The sequence below is a fragment of the Carassius carassius genome, chromosome 23 (assembly GCF_963082965.1).
Source record: "Carassius carassius chromosome 23, fCarCar2.1, whole genome shotgun sequence".
Classification (NCBI taxonomy): Eukaryota; Metazoa; Chordata; class Actinopteri; order Cypriniformes; family Cyprinidae; genus Carassius; species Carassius carassius.
In genome coordinates, this window is record NC_081777.1 from 28,437,443 (window position 1) to 28,464,692 (window position 27,250).

The 27,250-nt window shown below is 34.9% G+C and overlaps 1 protein-coding gene across 3 annotated transcripts in view; it reads left to right on the forward strand.

Moving 5' to 3' along the window:
• The window catches only part of LOC132101694 (SH3 and multiple ankyrin repeat domains protein 3-like), a 229,905-nt gene that overhangs the window by 181,322 nt on the left and 21,333 nt on the right, over positions 1-27,250 (forward strand). For all 3 annotated transcript variants that reach the window (XM_059506835.1, XM_059506836.1, XM_059506837.1), the window contains 4 exons: positions 16,942-17,017; positions 22,978-23,060; positions 25,126-25,250; positions 25,447-25,582. In XM_059506835.1, coding sequence (XP_059362818.1) covers positions 16,942-17,017; positions 22,978-23,060; positions 25,126-25,250; positions 25,447-25,582 — 420 coding nt within the window. The remainder of the gene's footprint in view (positions 1-16,941; positions 17,018-22,977; positions 23,061-25,125; positions 25,251-25,446; positions 25,583-27,250) is intronic.

Genomic DNA, 27,250 nt, shown 5'->3' on the forward strand with positions numbered 1-27,250 from the left:
ACACACTTACCAACACACTGGAATTTCCATCAGCGATGCTGCAGTGTGTAGCGGGATCTGGAGGGCATGTCTGGAATTAGTAAACACCTACAGACCAACACCACACCGAGCAGCATACCTGATCTCTCTCTCTCTCTCTCTCTCTCTCTCTCTCTCCCTCCCTCCCTCCGCCCCTGTCTCAGTTGATGACTCATCCTTCTGAATCACCCAAATAGTTCCGTTGCTATTTTTAGTCTCATTTCTGGGTTTGGGAGCAGAAACTCCCTCAGTTTTTTCTTCTTTCTTTTGTTTGATGTTTTAGCAGACTCTCACGATCTCTCTCACTGTCTGTCTCTCTTATGTAGATGGCAGATGGTTCAAACTTTTTTTATGATGCCGCCTTGTGTCATTCGCAGAATTATTGGTGGTGTTTGCTAAGGTAACCATCTCTGTGACTACTGCTGTTAGTTTAGGTTAGTGATTTGAAATCCATGACTTTAAGTATACACGAGGCATTTAATATCCTGCATCATTTGGACTATAGACTTGAATGATACCAGAAATTATGTCACTTGAGTGGTGCTTTTATTTTTCCATTTAATCAGACGTGCAGTTTTCACCGGTGGGCAGTAAAAAGGGAAAAACCCTGTAGACTTGCATTGAAGGAGTGAACTGAGACATTTCAAGAGACCAGAATATCATAGAGTGGTGGATTTTATTTTTTTTTGACTTGGGCCAGTGTTTTTAAATCTAGTTCATCTTGTTAGTGTGTTATTTTATAATGTGTTTAAATACAGTACCTTGTAAATTCATTCAGTTCTCCCCGCAAGTCTTTTTCTCTCACACACACACACACACACACTCACACACACACACACACACACACACACACACACTCACACACACTGATACACATCCATTGTGTTCAGATTACAATAATTTTTTAGGTCTTGGTTTTAGTGAGCAAATGTACAGCTAACAAGTGTTTAAACACCTTTTTGACCTGGCACCACAAAATCTGCATTTTTTTTTTTTGATCAAAAATACAGTATAGCAGTAATATTGTGAAATGTTTTTACAGTTTAAAATAACTGTTTTCTATTTGAATATATTTTAAAATGCAATTTATTCCTGTGATCAAATCTGAATTTTCAGCATCATTACTCCAGTCTTCAGTGTCACATTATCCTTCAGAAATCATTTTAATATGCAGATTTGCTGCTCAAGAAACATTTATTTTTATTATCAATGTTGAAAGCAGTTGTGCTTCTTAATATTTTTGGGGAAACCTTGATATGTTCTTCTGTATCTTTTAGTAAATTTGAACAGCATTTAATTGAAATAGAAATGTATTTATTTATCTATTAATATAATCTATTTTGATAATTGAATGCATCCATACTAAATAAAAGTATTGAGTGTCTACTACAGCGACTCACAAATCAGGCAACCAACTGGACCTCATCTACACGCGCTGTTGCTCTGTGGACAACTCTTCAGTTGCTCCACTGCACACCTCAGACCACTTCCTCATTACTGCTAACCTAGCACTTACTCCTGAAGCGGCACACACTCCAATGCAGGTCACCTTTCGACGGAACCTACACTCACTCAAAGGTCTCCATCTCGCCAATCTTCTGTGGTTTCATCCTCAGATGAAACTTTCTCTTCTCTTCTTAATCCGCCTCCACCACCTCCTCCATCGACTCTTACAGCGGACGACTTCTCAGTTTTCTTCACAAATAAGACAAGAACCATCAGTGACCAATTCTCCACACCACAGACTGAGGACAACTTCACAATGGCCGACGCACACTCTTTCTCCTCCTTCTCCCCACTCTCAGAGATGGATGTTTCCAAACTTCTCCTGTCCAATCATCCTACTACTTGTCCACTTGTCCGATCCCCACTGACCTCCTTCAAGCAATCTTTACTTTAGTCATACCTTCGCTTATTCACGTTATCAACTCCTCTCTTCACTCTGGAACATTTCCCTCAGCATTTAAGCAGGCTCGGGTAAGCCCACTGCTCAAGAAACCATCTCTAAATCCAGCGCTTTTTGAAAACTACAGACCGGTATCCCTTCTTCCATTCATTGCAAAGACACTTGAGCAAGCTGTGTTCAACCAGCTTTCAATGTTCCTTGTACAGAACAACCACCTGGACAGCAACCAATCTGGCTTCAAAAGTGGCCACTCAACTGAGACTGCTCTGCTCTCGGTTACTGAAGCCCTGCGACTAGCAAGAGCAGCTTCAAAATCCTCAGTACTCATCTTACTGGACCTGTCTGCTGCTTTTGACACTGTTAATCACCAGATTCTCCTGTCCACCCTCAGAAAGATGGGCATCTCTGGAACCGCACTCCTGAGGATTAAGTCCTACCTCTCTGACAGATCCTTCAGTGTGTCTTGGAGGGGTGATGTTTCTAAGTCACAACACCTTGCTACTGGGGTTCCTCAAGGCTCAGTATTTGGACCACTTTTCTTCTCCATCTACATGACGTCATTAGGATCTGTCATTCAGAAGCATGGCTTTTCTTATCACTGCTACGCTGATGACACCCAACTCTACTTCGCATTCCAACCAGATGACCCGACGGTAGCTGCTCGCATTTCAGCCTGTCTGAGTGACATTTCTAGCTGGATGAATGACCATCACCTTCAGCTTATCCTTACGAAGACAGAACTCCTGGTGATTCCAGCTAACCCATCGCTTCATCACAACTTCTCTATACAGCTGGGTTCGTCAACCGTTACTCCTTACAGGACAGCCAGAAACCTAGGAGTTGTGATGGATCATCAATTAAGCTTCACAGACCACATTGCTACAATGACCCGGTCCTGCAGATTTGCCTTATACAACATTAGGAAGATTAGACCCTTCCTGTCAGAGCAAGCCACCCAACTTCTTGTCCAAGCTCTTGTTCTCTCCAGACTGGACTATTGTAATGCTCTCCTTCCTGCATGTACTGTCAAGCCTCTGCAATTGATCCAGAATGCAGCAGCGAGGGTTGTCTTCAATGAGACAAAAAAAACTCACGTTACTCCTCTCCTCATCAGTTTACACTGGCTACCAGTAGCCGCTCGCATCAAAATTCAAGGTACTGATGCTTGCCTACAAGACGACCACTGGCACGGCACCAACATACCTAAACTCACTGGTTAAATCTTATGTGCCCTCCAGAAGTTTGCGCTCTGCAAGTGAACAACGCCTTGTGGTGCCATCCCAAAGAAGTTCAAAATCACTCTCACGGTCCTTCTCCTGGACTACGCCCAGCTGGTAGAATGACCTCCCAATCTCAGTTCGTACAGCTGAGTCTTTACTCATTTTCAAGAAACATCTAAAGACTCATATTTTTCGCCAGCACTTAACCAACTAATAATTAGCACTTTTCCTTCTTTTCTTGTCTTTTCATTAAAAAAAAAAAAAAAAAAAAAAAACCTGACTATGCGTCCTGTACTAGACTAACTGAGACTTGTCATGGCACTTGTATACTGTTGTGGTTCTCTTGTTGACCTGACTGCTTCTATTGTTCTCATTTGTAAGTCGCTTTGGATAAAAGCGTCTGCGAAATGATTAAATATAAATGTAAATCTCTTTCAAATTTTTTAACAGTAGTGTGTAAAGAGATATTTGGCCCAATGAATGTCACATTAAGAAACATTTGTTAGATTTATGTGTGAGAGACAGACAGAGATTTCAGAGAGTTACTGGAATTTCTCTGTATGACATTTATGTTGTTAGTAGTGATTAATTGAATCAGTAGGGCAAGTTTGAGTTTCGTTTCCATGGATACTGCCCTCTTCTTGAAAATGTAGATATTGTATTGACCCGAGAGCATGATTTATAAAGCCATCTGCATGAGGACAGACTATGAACACTTCTGGATTGAAAAGTGTCCAGTGTACTTCCAGTTCAGATGTCAATATATCATTAACATTTCCAGTGTGTGATAATCAGAGGTGGGTAGAGTACCCAAAAACTGTACTCAAGTAAAAGTAAAAATACTTCTAGAAATATTTACTCAAGTAAAAGTAAAAGTACTAGTCTTGAATAGTTACTTGAGTAAGAGTAAAAGAGTATCGGATAAAAAATCTACTCAAGTAGTTAGTTACTAGTTACTTTGGGTCATATATACTGAGCCTATTTTTATTTAGATATATAGATAAAATGTATGTAATGTATGTGTGCGTGTATAAATTTATATATTTCATCAGCCTTTACTCCAATTTATGTAATTTATTATAAAACCCTGTCTGTTTACTTAAGTAACAGATATAGGTGTCATGCCATAACATATTTTTAATACGACTGACTTTATATTAAATGTGAATTTAACATTAAAAGTTAATGTGATATAAATATTGCTACTAATCTTTCATTGTTCAGAAAGAGAGCAAATAACATTTACATTATTAAAGATCATTTTCACTGACGGTCTAGATTTCAATCACTCTCAGAAACTCCCATTAAAATCACTGAAACTGTTAACACTGTGAAATCAATATCTTAATTATAGATTCGTACACACATCTGCACTTTGTTGTTTCTGACGAGAGAATTCGCCAGAAAGAGGTATTCAGTCAGCGAGCGAGTGAAGGAAGCACCGCATTTTAGCGATGACTCATCGGAACACCTCTGATTGGCCAATGCTTTAATCAGCTCAAAAGAATCATGTGTGATTGGTTATAATGCGCAGTGCTGTAAAAACACGTCTGTCTCTGGCTCAGCGCCAACAAACGATCACAGATCTGAATTTAGCAGCTGGACTTGCTGAACGTATTCGCACCGGTGTGATTGTATTAAAATTCATAAAATCTTAATCGGCTATTTTTTGTCTTTTGGAAGCTGCATTCAACTTGACTCCCCTCTGTTATAAGCCACACACGTACAACAAACTAATGTCAGAGGTATCGTGTACTGTAATCGAATGTAGCCCAAGTTATTACCTGTTGAACAGTAGACAGCACACGCGGTGTTCATCTAATAAGGATCTCCATCGCTAGCAAATAATAGCCTTTGCAGATTTGCTTTCAATTCAGTGCAGTTCCATAGCCACGTTTTCAACGCTGCTGATGTTAAACGTTACAACTCTGAGTGAACCACTTCAGACGCTCAGCGCGCGCGGCAGTGAACTGAACGACTCATTCAAACTGATTCATGAACCAATTCACTTGTTTGCCAATTGGTTTGATCGAGCCTTTGAACAGAATTGACTCAAAAGAATGAATCATTCGCGAATGGGCATCACTCATTTCCCAGAGAAAAGTAGACTGCGCGTTTTGGAATAAACTGAAGCATTTATAACATTTATTGCATTAAGATAAAGTAACGAGAGGAGCGTCGCCCACAGTAACGAAGTAAAAGTACAGATTTTTCCCCAAAAATTTACTCAAGTAAGAGTATAAAGTACCCATCTTTAAATATACTCCGAAAAGTATTAGTTACCCCCAAAAATTACTCAAGTAAATGTAACGAAGTAAATGTAACTCGTTACTACCCACCTCTGGTGATAATAAAATATTTATCCAGTTGAGGTCGTCCCAGAATGTCCCCAGTGGCTGCTCAGCTAGTGTGCAGTGTGTGGCTGTATGTTTAGGGTTGTAGCTTCCTAGTGTTTGCTCTGTCAGGGCCATTGATTAGCATGTCTGTTGCTTATCTCAGCTTCTTGTTCCAAACCGTGTTGAGTGTACTACATACATCTGCAGCTGTCTTCTAAGGGAGTATCTTAATCGAAATGGAACCTGATAAGTGTTTGATTTGGAACGCTCTACATAGACAGCAACTCTGAAAATGTGCTTAGATTCTGTGTATAGTGATATTATCTTGTGCTATGCTAACAATATCTTGTTCTAAGTACCAAGTACAGTACAGATTAAACTATTATTAGATAAGGTTTTGGTGTGGAATGAAATAGTATTTATAATAAGGTAGATCTCTAGGTTTTGGAACAGAGCTATAAGGGGAAAAAAATGATGTAGAGAGCGTTTTCACTCAGAAATTGCTAGTAAATCTTAATGACAAGGAAATTGCAAGTAGCAGACTGAATTAAATGTGACATTTTAAAGTAGAAAAACTGAAATGGCATTTTCTTGTAAAACATACTCCAGTAATGTTTTATTTATAACTTCGGAAAATCATTTTTGACAGTGTATGTGAAACACTGAATACTGAGAGAGCATTTCTGTGCCACACACACATGCGCATATTTTCTCGAGTACACTGAGACTCTTACATTTTCTTGAGTTAATGGTATGGTGTAGAAAATAAGTTTTAAAATGTGTTATTTTCTCATTCTGAGAGGCTAAAAACAATCCAGGGGGTTAAATTGTCTTTCTTATCACTGTCACTCAGTGAAAATATGTCAGGCCCATTCGGGGCTGTCAAAAAGATTTTCTGTCACATGGAGAGTAGTGTTTGACTCTGTGACTAAAGCATAAAGACAGTGACAGAGGAAGAAAGAGAGAAAGAGGCCATTTCTGCTACCTACAGAGGCAGTATGAAAAGACATTAGCGGTATGTGCGCTCCCAGAGTGAAGGCTGTTTCGAAAGGTAGGAAACCCATAATTTTTGGAATTCTTGCTTCAGCCAAACTCTAATGCAGACAAGGCAATCCCAGAATGCATTATAATGAGTTCCGTAATTAATTCAAGATGGTGGAAGTGGCGATAAAATGTGGAGTATAAATACACTTGAATTTCTTCAAATAATATGAAAGGTCACTAAAAAACAGTTGGTTGTCATTAAAAATTTATTGTTTTGTCCAATATTTGTGTGTGGAGTATACATTATGGTTTAAAATTTTGGGGTCAGCAAGATTTTTTTCATGTTTTTGCCAAGGGTGCATTTATTTAATAAAGATATAGGTAAAAACAATAATATTGGGAATAGGGATGCCACTTACGATTATATTGGTAATCGAGTAATCAGTTGATAATTCTGGTGATTAATTTACTAATTATTATTTTGTTTTTTGGTAATGAAAATAGACCTTCATAAGCAATAGCCTTTAAAATTACATAAAATGCAAATGTAATAGCAATGAGGCAACAATAACAAGTTCATATAAAGTATCAAAAACAAGTAATCGCATGGTTTTATTGACCAAAACTGTTAAAATACATCATGTATTTAAAAAGTCAAACTAATGTACATTATGCATTATATCATATGCATACAGAGGGCACAAGCTAATCCTTGTTTTATATTGAGTAAGTAACAGAGTGAGGGTTTACACTTTTATTTTATTTAGCATATTGAGAAATATATTGATGTATTTTCCTGTGTTTGCCTAGGTTTATAAATGATGAACCTTACAAATCTAAAGAAATGATGATGAATGTTATAATAAAGCCAAACTCACGACAATATGAGATGGAGATTGAGACTCTCCAGACCTGTAGATGATAACGGTTCGCAAGAAGCAGCATTTACTGTGAACGCAACTGCTATGAGACACGCATGTAAGTAATCAAAGCACATAAATTAAACTTGCATTGAATATGTTTATTTAATTGAATTGCAGCGTGTGAATTCACAATAGCATTATGCTTTATTATGAATTTTAAATGGATTTAATATATCATGCTGCCTTGGTAAATGTCTAATAATGTGTTTCATGGACTCTCTTTCATGAAATGCACCACTTTAGGTATTTTGCCGGTTACTTTACATGGGCAAAATGCAATCGAGGATTTTTTTTAAATTGAGTACTCTAATTAAATCGAGGAACCATGACAGCCCTAATTGGGAAATTATCTAAAATAACTATTTTCTGTTTTAATGTTTTAAAAAATTGAATTTGTTTCCGTGATGTCAAAGTGGAAACATGATCCTTCAGAAATTTTAATATGCTGATAAAAGAAACATATTTTATTGTTATCGAAGTTGAAAACATTTCTTGGGAAACGGAATGCATTTTGTCAGGATACTTTGATGAATCGGGAGTCCAAAAGAACAGTGTTTATTTGAAATATAAATCTTTTGTAACACTGTAAATGCCTTCACTGTCACCTTTGATCAATTTAATGCATCCTCGCTGAATGAAAGCATCAATTTCTTAGAAAATAAATCTTATTGGCCCCAAACTGTTAAACGATAATGGGTTGGATTCACAGGGAACACTCATACTGATAAAATGTATATCCTGAATGCACTGTAAGTCACTTTAGATAATAACCCTCTGGCAAATGAATGAATAAATGTGCATTTAGAAAACGAGGGAAAATGGAAGTGAGAGATATCGGTAAGTGAGAGGGAAGTTAGTGAAATAACAGCAGGAATGTATTCCATTAAATTAGCTTTCATGTTATTAATTTCTTTTCTGCAGGTTAAATGTGATTTCATTGTACGGGGGCTGTTTTGCATACTATTCAGAGATAGTTACCATGGGAAACACGGATAGTCTGAATATGGATGTATATGTTTAACCTTGCTTAATCCTGAAGAGAAAGTTTTATAACAGAGCAAACTATATTTGTAACTATGTATTGCCATGTTGTTGCAAGGGTGTTCTGCTTAGTTGTAAACAGAAAAAAAAATTGGATGCTGAAACAATTTTCACAGAGGATTTAACAATTAATTACAAAGAAATGTGGGGTAATGTTGAATTAAATGTTACATTAAAAAAAAGATTTAAAGCGTATTTTCTTTTAAAAGATACTATAGTAATCTTTTATAACTTTGAAAAAGAAATTTTACATGGTAGGTTCTTTGGTGTGCTGGTCTGTAGATACAGCTTGAGTTCTTCATCAAAAGTGATATCATTTCCTCAGCACTAATGATTATGTGCCTGCACCGGCTGAAGTGAAGTGTATGAAGCGTGTCACATGATCAGATGTGTTTGGATCGGTGTGACTGTCGAGCGGGTGAAGGTGAGAGTGTGAAATCTAATGAAAGCCTGTAATCTGTAAACTTGAACCCACAACCTTCAGGTTACAAGTCCGACTCTCCAACCATTATGACTGCCCAAATATACTGTGTAGTAGACTGATATTAATTATCCTTGAGTTTTGGAAAGGCTCTATATAAACTATTATTATTATTATTATTCATATTATTCATATTATTATTATTATTATTATTATTGCTGCTGCTGCTGCTATTATTTATAGTAGAATAGTAGAGTTTTTATTTATTTATTTATTTATTCATTCATTGGAAATGTTCTATATAAATAATGATGATGATGATAATGATGATCATTATTATTATTATAAATATTATTGATAATACATTTTAGGGATTAATCTGACTGATTGTAAACTATCCTTAAGTTTGGAAAGGCGCAATATATAAATATAAATAATGTATAGTAGTATAATTGTTTTGTTATTTATAAATTGCAAAATAATAATATTAATACACAGGACGACTACTTTGTTTTACGCTACTTTTTAAGACCTATTTTTTACATCAGCATACAATTAGAATAACTTTTTTTCAAATTCCTACTTGTTATATATTATTGTGGTTGTATAGAAATGTGGTCAAATATTGTTTATTACTGCTCTATTGACTGATTTGATATTTTTCTCTGTTTACACAATCCTTGTAACATCAGCAGAAAAGTCATTTCAGAGACAGAGAAAGCTGATCGTTTCAAACCCCACAAGAGTTGATTACAAAATGATCAGCATTTTGTGACTGAGAAAGATGCTAAACTTCAGCAGTATCCATACCAAAGGACTATACGACTCTTTACATAGGAAAGCTTGTGCTGAAGTTCTGCTTACTGCTCATGTACACTGCTGTACGTTTTTAGTAAAAGAAAAGATTTCTTCCCTCTGAGTCTCCCAGATTCATCTCTCTCAGGTCTCACCATTCATAATCCTCATCCTATGACTTGAGAAAAATGGGTTGCTTGCCATATGAGAGACAGTCAAATGCAGCAACCCCTTTCTCTCATCTCGGCACAAAAATGGGTTGGCACCGTGCAGGGCAGCCAGGGGCCATGGAGAGAAAGAGAGATGTCTGGGAGAAAGCAGGAGATATTAAAAACCATGTTGAGGATGAAGGGAGAGAGTGTAAGCATGAGGTAATGCTGAAATCACATCAGCAGCTATTCTACTTCTGAACACTCTGATCAAGCATGAAAAAGAGACCTGCCACCCCATTGATCTGACCTATTTACTGCACCGTGTGTGTGTGTGTGTGTGTGTGTGTGTGTGTGTGTGTGTGTGTGTGTGTGTGTGTGTGTGTGTGTGTGTGTGTGTGTGTGTGTGTGTGTGTGTGTGTGTGTGTGTGCGTGTTAGAGCACCACTGAGAAATTAAAGTCTGCTAATTTAATATTTGGAATGAATTGGTTTGTTTGGGTCTTCCGCTCTACTGTTTTGAATGGCTTGAATGGTTTTAAAGGACACTCTGAAAGCAAGCTCAGACCATATCAGTAAGCTGTGGAGATGAGAACAGGGCTGAATGCATCCATCAGTTTGGTGAACTGGGACGCTGTTGTCTGGCCAAAAGCACAAGCTCTTCTTAGTTTACTGGCCCTTCAGCTCTAGATATGCACAGCAGAGATACAACTACACCAGCAGTATGGCAACAACAATCAATTCATCTGATGGCATTCGGCCATTTCGAGATTAGCAGCATCAGCTGATAACCTGATCAATTGGTCAATTAACAGACATTCACTAAACAAGTGTTTGTCTCCCCACTTTGCCAATTCCAAATTCAACTGACAGTTCTGTCACTAGATAGTTAACTGTTCCTGTTTGTTTTGTTTTGTTTTTCTATCATTGAATTGTGTTAGAACATTATATTAGCCAACATACATTTCATTTGATAAATTAATTAATTAATTTATTTATTTATTTATTTCAAAGGTATCATTTTAAATATTTTGTAATTTATTTATATTTATGAACTCATTAACTCTAACCCAACTTGATATATTTTAGGAACATTACAACTTTATAGTTATTTAATATATTTACTTTATAATGTATTGTTTCAGATATTTTGTAATGTATTAATGTATTCATGATTTAGGTTTGTCTGTGTGTATATAATTTTTATTTAGAATTTACAATAGAAATATTTTAGATATATAGTAGTTTGTATAATTCTAATTATTATTATTTTCATTTATTTAAAGTTTTACAATTTATCATAATTTTATAATTTTTATAATGTATGTCTATTGGTTCATATACTTTATCAAACTATTTATTAATTTATAACATGGTCATAAGGTCATATTTTAATATCTATTTGTTTTGTTGTATTGTTATTTGTATTAATAATTTATAAATTTTATTAGAATTGTAAATAATTTAGGTATATTTATTTATAAAAAGATATATATTTATCTGTATAATATTAAAATGCTATTTATACATAGTTTCTGTTATATATTTATCTTTTAATTGTAACAGTATTATCTGTTACTTTGGTATTTTTCATACGCACCACTAGGGGGCGCATGAGCGTTAGAACCTCTTGTATTTAAAAGGGTAGTAGTATAGAAGAAGTCAGTTTGTATGGAAGAGGGAAGCGTGGTTTTATCCAAGCACCTCCTGCCAGTGTTGGGGGTAATGCATTACAAGTAACGCGAGTTACGTAATCAGATTACTTTTTTCAAGTAACTAGTAAAGTAACGCATTACTTTTTAATTTACAAGAAAATATCTGAGTTACTTTTTCAAAAAAGTAACGCCAGTTACTTTGTATTCCCATTTTTTGACTGACAAGCCTCCTGTTCCCATATTGGGAGAAATCGGAAGTATGGAGGCATTGTGTGCGCTGTGTGAACATGATGTTACTGTAGTTCTAGACTAAATGTGAATGTACATTAATTCATCCCACTCACAAAAAAAAAAAAAAAAAACAAAACAGATTTAGTATTCATCAAAATTAATCAAAACAGTGAAATGCAAACTCAGAATATGACGCAAACCTGCAATAACTAAATATATTAAATAACACAAATGTATCTATTCCCATTTTATCAACAGTGTCTTTGCTGCTGACCTTTATTGATCCAGTTCAACCATACTAATAATTAAAAAATGACTTTAGATAAACTAATAATTGTGCTTCATTGTTTTCTTTTTATTGCTGAAGAGTGTTGAACCTTCTTCTCCTGTGTTCTACTGTACAGACGTGAATTTACTTTTCCTTCAGCCTGAGGTTTATTCATTACACTTTTTGGTGTGAAAGGGCTTTTACATTTGCTATAAATAGAACTTATATTAAAAACAATCAAGCCCTGCTCATATTTAAAAAGTAACGTGAAAGTAACGCAAAAGTAATGTAACACATTACTTTCCATAAAAAGTAACTAAGTAACGCATTTAGTTACTTTTTTAGGGAGTAACGCAATATTGTAAGGCATTACTTTTAAAAGTAACTTTCCCCAACACTGCCTCCTGCAACACTCATTGGAGTCCTGATTGAGAAACTTTGTTTCCAGTTTCAATCATATGGACTCTTTATATGTTACTTTATATTTTGAGAATTGTTGAATCCATATGAGTTGCTAAGGCTCAACTGAAATGGACATCACGTGGTTTCTAATCAATGGATTGATCTCACTGCATTACCTTGTGGATTATCAAGTATCCTAAATACAAGAATGTGACTGTGGGCTATCTAGTTTTTTTGGTGGATTTCCTTGGATTACTGAAAGAGCACTTGAAGGTTTTTTTTTGGACTTGGACATCATCCTAAAATTGAACTGATTAGATAGTTTAATTTTTTTTATTTGACATTCTTTTATTATTGATTTTCATTTGTCATTATTTTTCTATTGATTAAGTCTTTCTTTACAGACTTTCTGTGTGGATACTGCTTTCCTTTGTTGGAACTGGTTTCATTTCAATTCATTTTCTTATAAATGCATTTGTTTTGTTTATTTCTTCTGTTTCCTAAATTGATATAAAGGTATAAAAAGTTAATTCCTGTCTTTATTGTTTGTGGTTATACACTGGTGAAAAAACTAAGATTTTGCGGTAATATGGTCTTAGTTGGTGGGCCCCTCCTATTATTCAGATATATATAGCTGCATGCTACTAAGGTGGACAGAGTCTATATAATTATATATTTTAGAATTTATTAATGTATTCATTATTTATGTATATTTATTTATTTATTTATTTAGAGATATATATTTATCTTATATACCTTAAGTGTCATTTATCTGTAAAGACAGTTATAAAGCAATAAGGTCAAAAACATTTTTTTCATTTCCTGTTTCGATGGGGATGAAAAAAGTTATTTATACCCGCAGCGGATAAACCCTTCAAGATGGCTTGGTGCCTTTTCCACATAGCTGATGTAAATCAGAGAAATCCTTACAGAACCTCATATCCTGGAGATCTATCCTGCCATTTGTTTTGATATATATATCTGCATATTAGACTTCTTTAAGGCTTTAAGTGTGCTTTCATTTCAAAATCTGTTTGAGTTCTGGCCATCCACATCCCATCTGTGGCATACGGACGCTTCCCATAATCCCTCGCTGGCACCGAGGCCCTGCCATGCATTATGCTGTTCATTTAAAATAGGAGCATATTTTACAAAAACATTTAGCACTTTAAACTGTTTAAGCCAGAGGGGAGTGTGATTGTTTATGGGGTTTCAATCATTGATCACGTCATCAAGTTGCCACGATGAAGCTTTGAGACTCCGAAGGCCTTTATAGACTGTCACTCAACTGATCAAGACTTAACAGAAAGTCATTTTTGCTATTGAAATACGTGATTTGCCATTGAAGTCATTCATTATTTCTCCCAAGATGGCTTGATTCTCCTGCATGGATTTGAGTCATTTCCTGAAGGGTTTTTTTTTTTTTTTTTTTTTTTTTTTGCTCTATACTTATGCAAGAGTGTTTTCAGGTTACTCATAATTTTTCTGACAGCCTTTTTATCTCACTATGAGTTTAGTGAAGCAGTGCCAGTGCATGTGTGTGTGGGATTGTGTTCATTTGGCCACTCTATTGAAATAAATGGTCTAGTTGTTCGTTTAGCCATCTGGAATGGATGTGACTCAGCTGTGCTTTACGAACTTTTAATCTAATTTCCGGATCCTGTCTGTATGGCGGTTCACATGATGCAAACAACTGCATCAACATATCCCATTCCTGAACAGATAATATATTGATTCATAAACAGTGTGTGTGGATGCAGTTTGTCATTTGACAGATGATTGCTGCTAGTATCCCTCAGATCTCTCTCTCTCTCTCTCTCTCTCTCTCTCTCTCTCTCTCTCTCCTCTTCCTGTAAGAATGATAAATGATTGCATTATTCTTCCTCTGGGCACAGATGGCAAAGATCTGTGTAATCAACTACATACACATGCACATGTCCATATGTTGATTTTATTTTTACGCAGTTATTAATAAATATTATGCATAATGGGTAATGCAGAGTTTTTTGTGTTTAATCATTGTGTAAATTTTATAATTTATAATTGTGTATATAATGTATTTATTATAATGTATAATTGTAACGTAATTATTACGCATAATTTAAAATCAGTTTATATATGTATATAGTTTATTAGATAACTTAAAATTAAAGTATATTCATATACTTCACTAATTTCATGATTGATATGTTAAATAAAAATAAATAAATAACAGCACCACTTGTCTCGTACGTATTCTGTGATTTCGAAGCAGCTCAAGCTGTTTCTCGTCGTGCTGTGTGAAATACAGACTGAACAGTGGCTCAAAACACCCGACTGCTGTATGAGGCTGGATAAAGCAAACCAGTGTCGCGCTAGTAAAGTTTTGATGGACAACTATTGTAATCAAACTAAAGACGATTACAGTGACAGCGTGTTTTGGAGAAGTTTGTGAGGCTCAGTGGTGTTTATGTATGTATGGGCATCAGATGCTTCAAACACGATCGCTTGTTAGAGGAAATGTTCACTGATGACATCGAGTTGCCTTCAGATTGCTGAATTTCCCCACATTCAGAATATTTTCATTTTCCATTTGTATTTTGGTGTGTTTAGTGATTCTGAATGGATCCGTATAGTAGCTACATGCAGTCCTTTGGCATCTCCCTGTGGTCTTGATTGGCATTGCAGGTTGACTTACTGTTACTGTGTAACTGAGCCTTAAGTACTTTTAAGTTAAGTTTTTAATAATGTCTGCTGTGACATTTTTTGCAAAGTATGTTTTTAAAAAAAGAACACTGAAGGTTTAAATCTGTCTTGAATTTATTTTGTTTAAAAATAATAAAATGAAACAGAAAAGTTATAACACTAGAATACCTAGGATTTTGTGAATGGAAAAGGTTGGGGGGCCTTGGAGTAAAAAAAAAAGGTTGAGAACCACTGCTATATGCAATACTAATACCAGTGCTTATATATGTGCGTATATATCACCCTCTTTCTCTCTCATTCTCTCTTTCCCTCTCCTGTGAATTTGATCTGTGCGTCCGTCCTTGCCTTCAAGTCATTAAAATGCTAATGCATGCTTTAACTTCTCAATTCTGTGGTGACAGAGTAGGACACAGTCAGTAGATGTTACTCTCGCTTTTCCTCTCTCTCTCTCTCTCTTATATTCTTTCTTTTGAAATGTAATCAAATATAAATGTAATGTAATTATTAATCACATTAGTCTCTGTAAAGTGACTAAAGTGGGAGTATAACAGGCTGAATTTTAGACTTAGTTATGGAATTGTGAGTGTGTTTAAAGCAGGTTTTTTTCTATCTATTTTCTATCTGTTTTATGTATCTCTAAATTAATGTATTTATTTATTAAAATGTGTTTATTCTATAATTTAGCATAAATAATTTGTAATTAACATATGTATTTATTTGTATTCATTTATATGCATTTATTTCTGTATATTACGTATACTACTGTATATTTCATTTGAAATATTTTGTTAAATACTTTCATCATTTTATTTTGTAATATATAATATACTATAATAGAACATAATTTACTATTAAATTTCCATTTTTATCATCTCTCTGATCCTTTGACTCTAGTCATGTAATATAGGAAAATACTGCAGGGTAGCTTACCACAGTTTATGCTTATTATTAGTTTGAATAGTATCTATGAGTAGAAGTACAAATCTGGCTTCATGTATATGATATTCATGTCATTTCTTTTTTCTGGCTGAGAGACAAAGTCATTTTACAGTATGTTTTCATAGTGTGCTGAACTTGTTTATTTCAAAACATCAAGGAAACTTTGATGTATCATAATTTGACTCCTTTAAACACAATCAGCAAGACACTAAAAAGCAAGAGAGGACTGAAAAAGAGCAGACATGCACAGAGGGAAAACCAGATTGTGACACAGGAAGGAGTGGAGACAGGGACGGAAGAAAAGAAAATATGCATTAGTAATCAGACCAGAGCAAGTGGGTCACTGAGTTTATTAAGAAAGGGAAGAGAGAGAGGAAGACATGTTGAATTCAATAACACAGAGAGCAAAGTGTAATTCAATAACACACTGTAACACAATTTCTAATCTATCTAAGAAAGAAATGCATGTGTTTGACTCTCTGTTCTTGCCAGAAAATGTTTGTAAGATTCATTGTTTGTGAGATTCTCATGGTGTGTTTGTGTGTGAACGTGAATATGTGTATGTTTGTCAGCAGATTGGCCTTCGGTAGGGGAGCAGTGCATTGATTTCCAGCCCAAAGTCCAATCACATAAATCTAGTCTGGCTTGAGACACCAGGCCTTTTAGCCAGACCCTCTGACTGGATTAACGAGACCACATTCTCTCTCTCTCACACACACACACACACACACACACACACACACACACACACACACACACACACACACAAATATACAGTTGACCTTGCCTGTGCATTTAATTAAGATCTTCTACATTTTTCCACACACAAACAAACACCCATAATTTCGCAGAAGGCTGATTAGAGACATGCTATCAGCTCTGAAATGCAATGCAAATTTGATAAACAGCTCAGACAAAATGGGGTGTTTGTGATGATTAATGTTTAATATGTATCATGTTTTTCTTTCAGAGACGAGAGAAGACCGAACCAAGAGGCTGTTCAGACATTACACTGTGGGCTCCTACGACAACTTTACCTCATATAGGTAATGTATATATGTGTGCATGCAGAATAAATATATATAGTTCAGAGCAAACCTGAGGAAGTTAGTCTGACTCAGTGGAGTCTGTCATTCGTGGTATTGAATCTCTACTGCCATCTAGAGAAAAGAGGTTGTGAACACACATTACATCATGCTTTTGATTATATTCTCATTTCACATTTTATCGCATACAGCATATCTATTTTTGTTTCTGTTTACTTTAGATGAAAAAAATAAATGCATAAGAACTTGATTCCATTGAGAACCAAGAACTACATTAAACTGTACATCTGAGTGTAATAAAAAACAATTAAACGAGAAGTCATGTTTTACATTATGCTCAATGTTACAGTGTTATTGGATATGCAAATCTACTTATGAATAATATCTACTTTGTTTCAAGGGACATTACTGTACATTGTATGAATGTACTTAATTCTGTCCCATCAACGAATATGAGCAACAAAATGGGATCCTGTATGCTTTAATATAAAAATAATGACACACTCAATGTATTTTCTATATTTTATAAATAATTGTATATTATTATATGCATTTAGATATCTACTACAGTTTCTCACAGCATTGCACAGCTTCTCATTTAAAGTTTGTATAGTTTTGTACTACAAAAGCAGAATATATATATATATACAGTACAGACCAAAAGTTTGGAAACATTACTATTTTTAATGTTTTTGAAAGAAGTTTCTTCTGCTCATCAAGCCTGCATTTATTTGATCAAAAATACAGAAAAAACTGTAATATTGTGATATATTATTACAACTTAAAATAATAGTTTTCTATTTGAATATACTTAAAAAAAAAAATTTATTCCTGTGATGCAAAGCTGAATTTTCAGCATCATTACTCCAGTCTTCAGTGTCACATGTAACATCCGTCTATCACATGATCATTTAGAAATCATTCTAATATTCTGATTCATTATGAGTGTTGGAAACCGTTCCGCTGTCTAATATATTTGATGAATAAATGTAAAAAAATATATTTTCTTTACTATCACTTTTTATCAATTTAACACATCCTTGCTGAATAAAAGTATTGATTTTATTTAAAAAAAAGAAAGAAAAAAAAATTACTGACCCCAAATTGCTGACCAGTAGTGTATATTGTTATTACAAAATATTTATATTTTAAAAACATAGCTTCTTCTTTTTTTTTTTCTTTTTTTTACATTTTATTCATCAAAGTATCCTAAAAAAGTATCACATGTTCTGAAAAAATATTAAGCAGCAGAACTGTTTCCAACTTTGATAATGAATCATCATATTAGAATGATTTCTAAAGGATCATGTGATAATGATCCTAAAAATTCAGCTTTGCATCACAGAAATAAATGATCATTTAAAGTATAATCAATTTAAAAACAATTATTTTAAATTGTAATAATATATCACAATATTACATTTTTTTCTGTATTTTTGATCAAATAAATGCAGGCTTGATGAGCAGAAGAAACTTCTTTCAAAAACATTAAAAATAGTAATGTTTCCAAACTTTTGGTCTGTACTGTATATATATATATATATATAGCCAAATGCTGACATTGGTGGAATGTCTTTTCACTATACAAAGTTGCAGGTCAGAGTTCATTATGTTAAAAAGAAAATCATAATTTTTTATTATTATGCAGGTATATACTTTATTCAGGCTTGTGCATATTTAATTTTGGAGATAAAAACAAGGCTGTGAGAGATAGAAGCACAGTTTAATGGATTGTACTGTGTACAAACCTAGCGATTGGTCAAGAAAATCCATAAAAAAGTTTTAAAAGCTATACGCTGTGAAAATTAAGTGATCTAAGACTTGTACAGTGTGTGCCATTCTGAAGAGTGTATCCCTGACAGTCTCATTCTCATCCACTGTAAATTCAGTTTGGCGTCCAAACCCACTAAGGTCTTTAGAGGCACATACTTTACATACTCTTGCATATCCATTCTACCTGTGAACGCAACACATAAGCAAGTTTTTGTTACTGCTATTTTAATTCTTTTGAATCTGCATGTGTAATATATTTAACACTGTGAAGTTTAAGACTGATGGATGTGAGACGGAGGATAAGATGAGATGAGTTTGGGAAAGGAGTAAGAGAGAGAGAGAACGAGAGAGGATTAATTACTGGAGTCTCTCTGTCAAACTGATACTTTCCACTCCATTCATCTTCTCTTGCCAGGATGCTCAACAACAGCAAACAGGTCTAGAACAGCAGCCTAAAGAACTGCACCCAGTCAAATCAATTACCTTCTGAAATGGACTCGAAACATACAAGACAAATGAAGCCTCTCCCAGACTCTTAAAATCTGTTTCCCATTATGAGATGTGAATGAATAATCATCACCTTACTGAAATGAAGTTATATTAATGGATTTAGACTGTTAGCAAGCCAAACTCTGTTCTGTTAAGTCTGTTAGGCTAATCAATTTAAACTGTGAATATTAGCATGTAAGTGTACCAAAGTATGTTTAGCTAAAATTACAAGTCTGCTACTCAATTTAAACTGTAAATATTAGCATTCATGAACTACTTTTAGCTAATACTTTCCCATGTCCAATCCATACTAAAAGACTGATGTTGTAAGTGTTCTAGGAAATATTTTAATCACTACTTAGATTTAGTGTAAATGTTAATGTAAGTGTGCTGATCCATGTCCAGCTACACTGTTAAGTGCACTAAACTGAAGTTTAGCACACGTTGACCTAGCTGTGAAAAGCTAGCACACAGACAGAAAGCACACATTAACTGGCATAAGTTAAAATGTGCTGTCAACAACTCCTTCACTCCTCTCGTAGGTGTTCATTATATTTGAATGTCAGTAGCCATATACAGAGGTGTAGCTTCATTGACATGGGACAAAGTGGGGTTAGCATTCTTATGCATGTTCCTCTCGGCTCAGGAGATCATTTTAGGGAGTTGTGTGCACTACATTGACAAGTCAGCGCTACACTAAACCTTCTTACTGAAGTCTAATGGCCTTTATATTCATTTTCACACTTCATTATCTTATCAAATTATCATTAGGCGCTAGATTAGCTGAACGTGGCTGTAAGTGCTTTTGTAAGCTTATAACAAATATTTGAAATGGTTAATGTATTTATATAATAGAAATATTAATTAAGGCATAAATCAACCCAGACAAAGTACGCACACTCTATACCATATATATACCATTCTATATATACACTCTATACCATATTGTAAGGGACGAGATATCATATTAAGCTTTTGTTCTTAGTCACAATTGCTAAGTGTTTGCGTTTGCATTTATTAAATAGCTAATGGGAAATGCAACCCAAATATTCCACTGCCCCAGTTTAATGTGGCTTGTCTGGGATTTTGTTCGTAAACAAACCACAGCAAATGGCAGTTCCAGACGCCCGACCGTACACTGATGTTATCACAGGCGTACTGCTGTTCCGATGGACAGAGCGTTTTGTTAACCCGAGGCGCTAACGACACCGAATCATCTGTAATTGATCTAATTGATTTTCCACTGCTTAATTAGATTCTTGTCACTCCTAATGCATCAGTGATGAAGACCCTCAGGGTACAACAGAGAGAGAGAGAGAGAGAGAGAGAGAGAGAGAGAGAGAGAGAGAGAGAGATGAGCTTTCTTCTAATAGCCGATGATACAGACACCAGTCTTTGCTCTGGTCTCAAACTGTATGATCACATAGACAGCTTTTAGTCGTTTTGTGGTAATTGTTCTGCAATCAGCGCACAAGCAGCTGTTCACAAGGACTGTATTATGCATTGTTTGTAAAACAGATTTTTAGATGATATAGGAGTTGTTATAAATGAGATGCTGTGTGAAGATATATAGATTTTGCTGTAATAATATCTTTTTCTTAAGCTTGACTGGCAGAGCGTGGCACCAGCAATGCCAAGGTCATGGGTTTAATTCCCAGGGAAGACCCAAACTGATCTCTATCATGAAATGACTGTAAATTGCTTTTCACAACATGATTAACTTTGGATTAATGTCTTTTTACACCCTCTGCTGGCACTGAAAGCATGCAGTGTGAATCAGTGCAGTGCTTGAATTTTACAGCAAGTTGTTTAGCAACAGATAGCCAATCATAGACTAACTTATAAACTTTAAATATTCATGCTTGGTACAGTAGCATAAATAACCACAAGTTTTTTAGTTTAAAGATCTGAAAGAGAGTTAACTGATGCATCATATGGGATCATATGAGATACTATAATTTTTGTTTAAGAAAACTTCTGAATACTTCTTAATATAAATTCTGTCATCACTACTCGCCCTCGCCCTTAAGTAAATTCAAACCTGTATGACTTTTTGGCAGTGAAACCTAAAAGAAAATATTTTTAGAAATAGGTAAGTGTTTTTTTATTCTATAAAGTGGAAGTCAATGGTCTCCAGTATTTTTGGTTTCCAATATCCGGCGCAAGTCACCAGAGAGTCTGTCATTTCACTGGAAGATCCAGTTATAATGTTTGATAAAAAATTACAAGCTCAAAGCTCATTTTTTCAAATTGAAACACATGCATGAACAAATCTCTCACAATGTGATAAATAAAGTGCATTTAGAAAATAGATAGGGTGTATTTTTATTTTAATGCCAGCTTTAACACAGAACATTTTTAATGTAAGTCACTACAAGCATAACTGGTGTTTTTCTAACACTGGTCAATTTTGAGACTTGTCTTCTTTCAGACTAGTGCAAAGAAAACATCTAAAGTGCACATTACACATTATTTCTGTAGATTTCATTTACAATATATATGTTTTTCTCAAAATGAGTGTTTTTTTATGCACTCCACTTCAGTAGCACTTAAAAACAGCCTTAATTCCTTAAATGTGTTTCCTCCTAGAAATATTTTCATATTTTTGGAGTAAGATATCCAAAACCCCCCTCTGTAAAAACCATTAATACTAATATGTCAACCAAATTCATGAAATATCCAGTATTCAGATTTCTGTTCTGGAAATGTATGCAAACTAGTATATTAATTAGCATATTAAATTACATAATACCTCATTTGCAAATTTAAACATAACATTTCAGAAAACTTGTAATAAACAGTTATCTTAATGTACTGTGATTAATCAACTGTGGAAAGTACAGTGATATCTTTTAATTACAATCTGTAGCCTTTTCACCTGTAGTGTCTTGCCTTAAGCATGCGAAGCCCATTAGTTGTTTTAGATAGAAGAATCTGCCAAATCGTTTGCAAGTCATGCAAATGCAGAACAGCACAGTTAATCATAGCAGTGAGGTTACTGAAGTGATATTTGTATGTCTAGAGCGCTGTTTGTATGTGTGTGTTGGCGGGGGGCTGATGGTGTCTACAGGCGGGTAACTGTGGCTCACATAAGTAAGGAAGAACAGATTTGTCCCTGCTGTTCGCACTGATGATAACTATCTCCATGCATACAAACAGATGGACCGTGTGTGTGTGTATGTGTGTTAAGGGATAGAGACCGCCATAGAAAAATATCCTTTGTTTGTCTCTGACTCGCTTTCTTTTTTGTGAGCACTCGTCCCATCTTTTTATTACTGATGGGCTGCACTTTAAGGCATGGATGCAGGGTTGACATTGTCTTTGTACATTTCTGGCTTTAAAGAATGATTTGTCTCTCTAGTGCATTCGAAGTTGAATGGTGAAAGAGTTGAAGGCCCTCATTTTTCAGTCCTTTCATGTAATCGCATAAGAGGCTGGATTTTAGCATTTGGTCCAATCTCCTAATGCAGTTAAAGAGGCTGCGCTTGAGTCAAACAGAAGGACAGGAGCTTTCACCTGAGCTTTTTCATACCATCCACACTCTCACAGCCTCAGCTTTTAACCTGATTGGCTCAGGGACAGGGATCAGGGAGAGTAGCAGTGTGTGGGGGTATGTCCAGGTGGTCCGGCTGTGGTGGTCCTGATACAGGCATGGTGCTGGAGTCTGACATCACTGTCCTGCTCTCTCTTATGCCCAGTGATTACATCATCGAGGAGAAGAACGCTGTGCTCCAGAAGAAAGAGAATGAGGGATTCGGCTTTGTCTTGCGGGGAGCAAAAGGTAAGACGTGGCTTTGAGTTCAGGGCCTCGGTTTGCTCTTACTGTCAGAGTTGATGCTTCTTTTACAATATTGGGTTGCATTACACACTTAAAGTCAACATGAAACACTGTTTGCAACACATCTTACTTTTGTAATGTGATGCATTTCCAAGAAAAACTGGATTTTCCAAAAATAGTTGAATTTGAGAATCGCTTGGCTTGTTAAAAACTGACCAATCGGAATGGAGCAAGACTTGAATGCAGTTTCATTACAGTCGAGTTTAAATAGTTTTAGTTATGGGTTAACATTGGGTTATGAGTGAAAATAAAATGGTTTACATTATGTTTTGATGGAAGTGCATTGTAAGACCAGGAGCATTGTTAATTATCCAATTAATTTATTAAATATAAAAATGTATAATAATAATAGTCGCACCGATAGCCTTGCGGGCAGCACGCCGACAAAAAATGCCGTTACCTTACGGGCGTCCCATGTTCGAATCCCGACTTGAGGACCTTTCCCGATCCTGCCCCCTCTCTCCCACTTCACTTCCTGTCAATTCTGATCTGTGCTGTTACAATAAAGGCAAAAAATGGCAAAAAAAAATACATCTTAAAAAAATTAATAATAATAATAATTAACACTAATTACCAATAGATAATAATAATTATTTTTATTATTAACAATAATCTAAATGATAATAATTTATATTATTATAATAAATAAATAATAATAATAATTAACACTAATTACCAATAGATCATAATAATATTTTTTATTATTAGCAATAATTTAAATGATAATAATTTATATAATTATTTTTTTGTTCTTAAATTAAAAATATATGTATGAAAATAGTTATTATTATTATTATTATTGTTATAACAATACGTGTTAATAGTTAATAGTCTTTATTATTTGTATTGATAATAAATCAAAATAATTTAATAATAAACAATTTATTAATAATTAATCATCAAAATTGGCATGAAAATTACAATTAAAATATGAGTATTACATTTAATTTGAGATGTTCTAGTTGTGATTAAAAGAACCCTAAATGCAATAGACTCATCGGATGAAAGTACAGTATAATGTACCGTGAATAACTTTTTAATATACAGTGACCAATATAAGAATCCCTGTAAAAACCCAACTGCAAAGAACCATTGAACCAAAATTTAGTTTTTCTCTAGAGTTAAAATAAATATTACTCTGAAATAACATTCATCACACATCTACAATCATTTATATGAAATAAATGCATATCTGTACTCCATTAGTGTGTGTGCTTTACAGATGCGGTTCTGGTGACAGCATAAAATAGAGTTAAGTGAATGTTAACTTCATTACTTACATAATCAAATATCACGGTCACTGGTTCATATTGTGACATTTCTGAAACATATATAGTGGTGACTCAACAGCATTATTAGACACTTGTGTTTGACAACACATACAGATCAGCAGGGTGGGTGTGTGTACTGGTATATATGGTTTATGATGAAACAAATGTGTATAATGACATGTACAATGTAAACATGGTGTATGAGGACACTTCCTGTGTCCCTGTAAAACAAAAGGCATAAAACAATACAAAACTGGGGTTTATGAAATACAAAAATTGCCAGTAGTTTTCTGTAAGGGGTAGGTGTAGGATTGGTGTGGGGCGATAGAAAATACAGTTTTGACAGTATAAAAACCATTATGTCTATGGAGAGCCCCTGTAAACCACAAATGCAAGTGTGTGTGTGTGTGTGTGTGCGTGCGTGCGTGCGTGTGTGTGTTAGTGCCCAGTCTCTGGGGTGGCACCATCCTGGATAGGAGTTATGAGTTCCTAATGCCATCTGTTAGCCACATGGTGCATCAATATCTCTTATGAATATGGGTGACAGCAGTCTCTTTATTGCTTTCATAATTTCTATACTATGACTTCCTCAAAGATTAAAAGGAAAACACTTAGAGATCTATTTGGACACATGTTTATAATAGTATATATTATTATAATTAAGCCATTCATTGACTTCAAAAAGAGTCTAGGCACCAATAATGTGATATTCCATGTGATTCTCTGTGTATGTGAAGCGGAGACGCCCATTGAAGAGTTTACACCCACACCTGCCTTTCCTGCACTGCAGTACTTGGAGTCTGTGGATGTTGAGGGCGTGGCCTGGAGGGCGGGGCTAAGGACTGGTGATTTTCTGATTGAGGTATAGGGATTGGTTTGTCTGCTGATATCCAAGATCATTCTGTATCTACTATTAATCATGTTTCATATTTTCTGTACATAAAAATGCAGTAATGTTTGTTGAAGTTGTGTAATGACCTTGAGTCTAATCTGAGATTCTGGCAATGTGCCAGATGGGTGGAAAAATACTTATGATTTCTTTGTAATTTTTCTGTCAGGTGAATGGTGTAAACGTGGTAAAAGTGGGACATAAGCAGGTGGTGTCACTCATACGGCAGGGTGGGAATAACCTCCTGATGAAGGTGGTGTCAGTCACACGCAAGCCAGAGTCTGAGGAGACAGTCAGGAAGAAGGGTAAGATACTTGTTTATTTTAAACAGAACTGTTCTGTCCTAGGTAATAAAGCTACTGTATTTTTATTTTATTATTTTATTGAATTTTTAATTTTTTGTCATTTTATTTTATGTCATTTTATTTTGTCATTTTTAATTATTATTATTATTATTATTATTATTTAAATTATTTTTTGGGGGGGGGCTTTAATGCCTTTTTGTTAGACAGGACAGATGAGAGTAAACAGGAAAGTAGTGGGTGGAGAGAGGGGGGCGTGATCGGCAAAGGACCTCAAGACGGGAATCGAACTCAGCTTACCGTGAACACAGTTGTGTTATATATCACCGCACTAATATTAATATTATTATTATTTTAATTTTTTTACATTAATTATTTTTGTTTTCCATTTCATCTTAAGAGTTACATTTCTGGATTTTGTTTTTAGGTTAAATTTTCTTAATTTAAATTTTTAACTTTGCAACAATGAAAATGCAACTATTATGAACAGGGTTACGACTTACAAGATCTGCAGTCTAATATATTGCTTAAATGTATTTTATATGTATTCATGGGTGTCTTTCAAAAATAACATCTAAGTGTTAAGTCAGTTTCACGCAAATGGTGTAATATTGAGTATGTGGCACTATAGTTGAGTTATAGGGAATGTGCTGACTGCTGGTTTTGTTTGTTTATTGTGGGCGGGGTTACTGCAGTCAGACAGAGGAGCCCTTAAAGGCACGGGTTGCTAGGGAACCAGTCTTTGATGCTCTGTACTGTATGTAATGATCAGATAGTGAGAGATTTCTCTCAGCAGGGAGAATCTAGTCTCACACACGAGGAAAAAAATGCTGCAAGAATGCATAAAGGAGCATGTGTAACGATCATAGCCGATCGTGACGGTAATGACTGTGTTTGTCAGAGAAGAAAACTTTAGGAGCATTAACTAAATGACAGGGTTATTTGTTACAAGGAATTGTGACGACTAAGCAGATTGAAGTGTTTTCTGTGCAGACTTTCCACATGCACACATTTGTGCATTCCTACACCCACTCAATCGATTAGCAGTTGAATGAGTCCACCGGTAGAGATATTAAAACCACAGCAGAACCTCAACACCCAAAGAGGTCTATTCAATATCCATGCAAACTATCCTCACTTTTATCTGCAACTCCCACACAATCCGAACCCTTCATTGACCTGTTTTGCATTTAGTGGATGATGGAACACTTTTATCCAAAGCGTCTTAACAGTATAGACTGAATCAGGATGGTTGACTATGCAGATCCATACCTAACTTTAAAGTACTTTAAATATAAGTTTTTTGCAAATCTTTATATATGCATCAGATGTTCTCGCTGTCTTTGCAGCATCTCAGTCAATGGACATGTCTTGTTAAATTAGTTTCTGTTCTGTTGTTTTTTTTAAATATTTTTTTTATTTTATTTTTTATGTTATTTATAACATTCTGGATTAAAGGAAAATTACTGCAGATTTAACATGCTCCATGAATATTTTTATTTTATTTTATTATATTATTAAGTGTTTAAGTGTATTTTCTACCAAAATGTGAGTATTGTTAAAGTGTGTAGCTTGTAAATATGATCCATAGTTTAATATATTGTTTAAATGTAGTTCATATATGTTCAGCAGTGAGTCTGACAAGTGCAAAATGCATTAACTACACTGTCA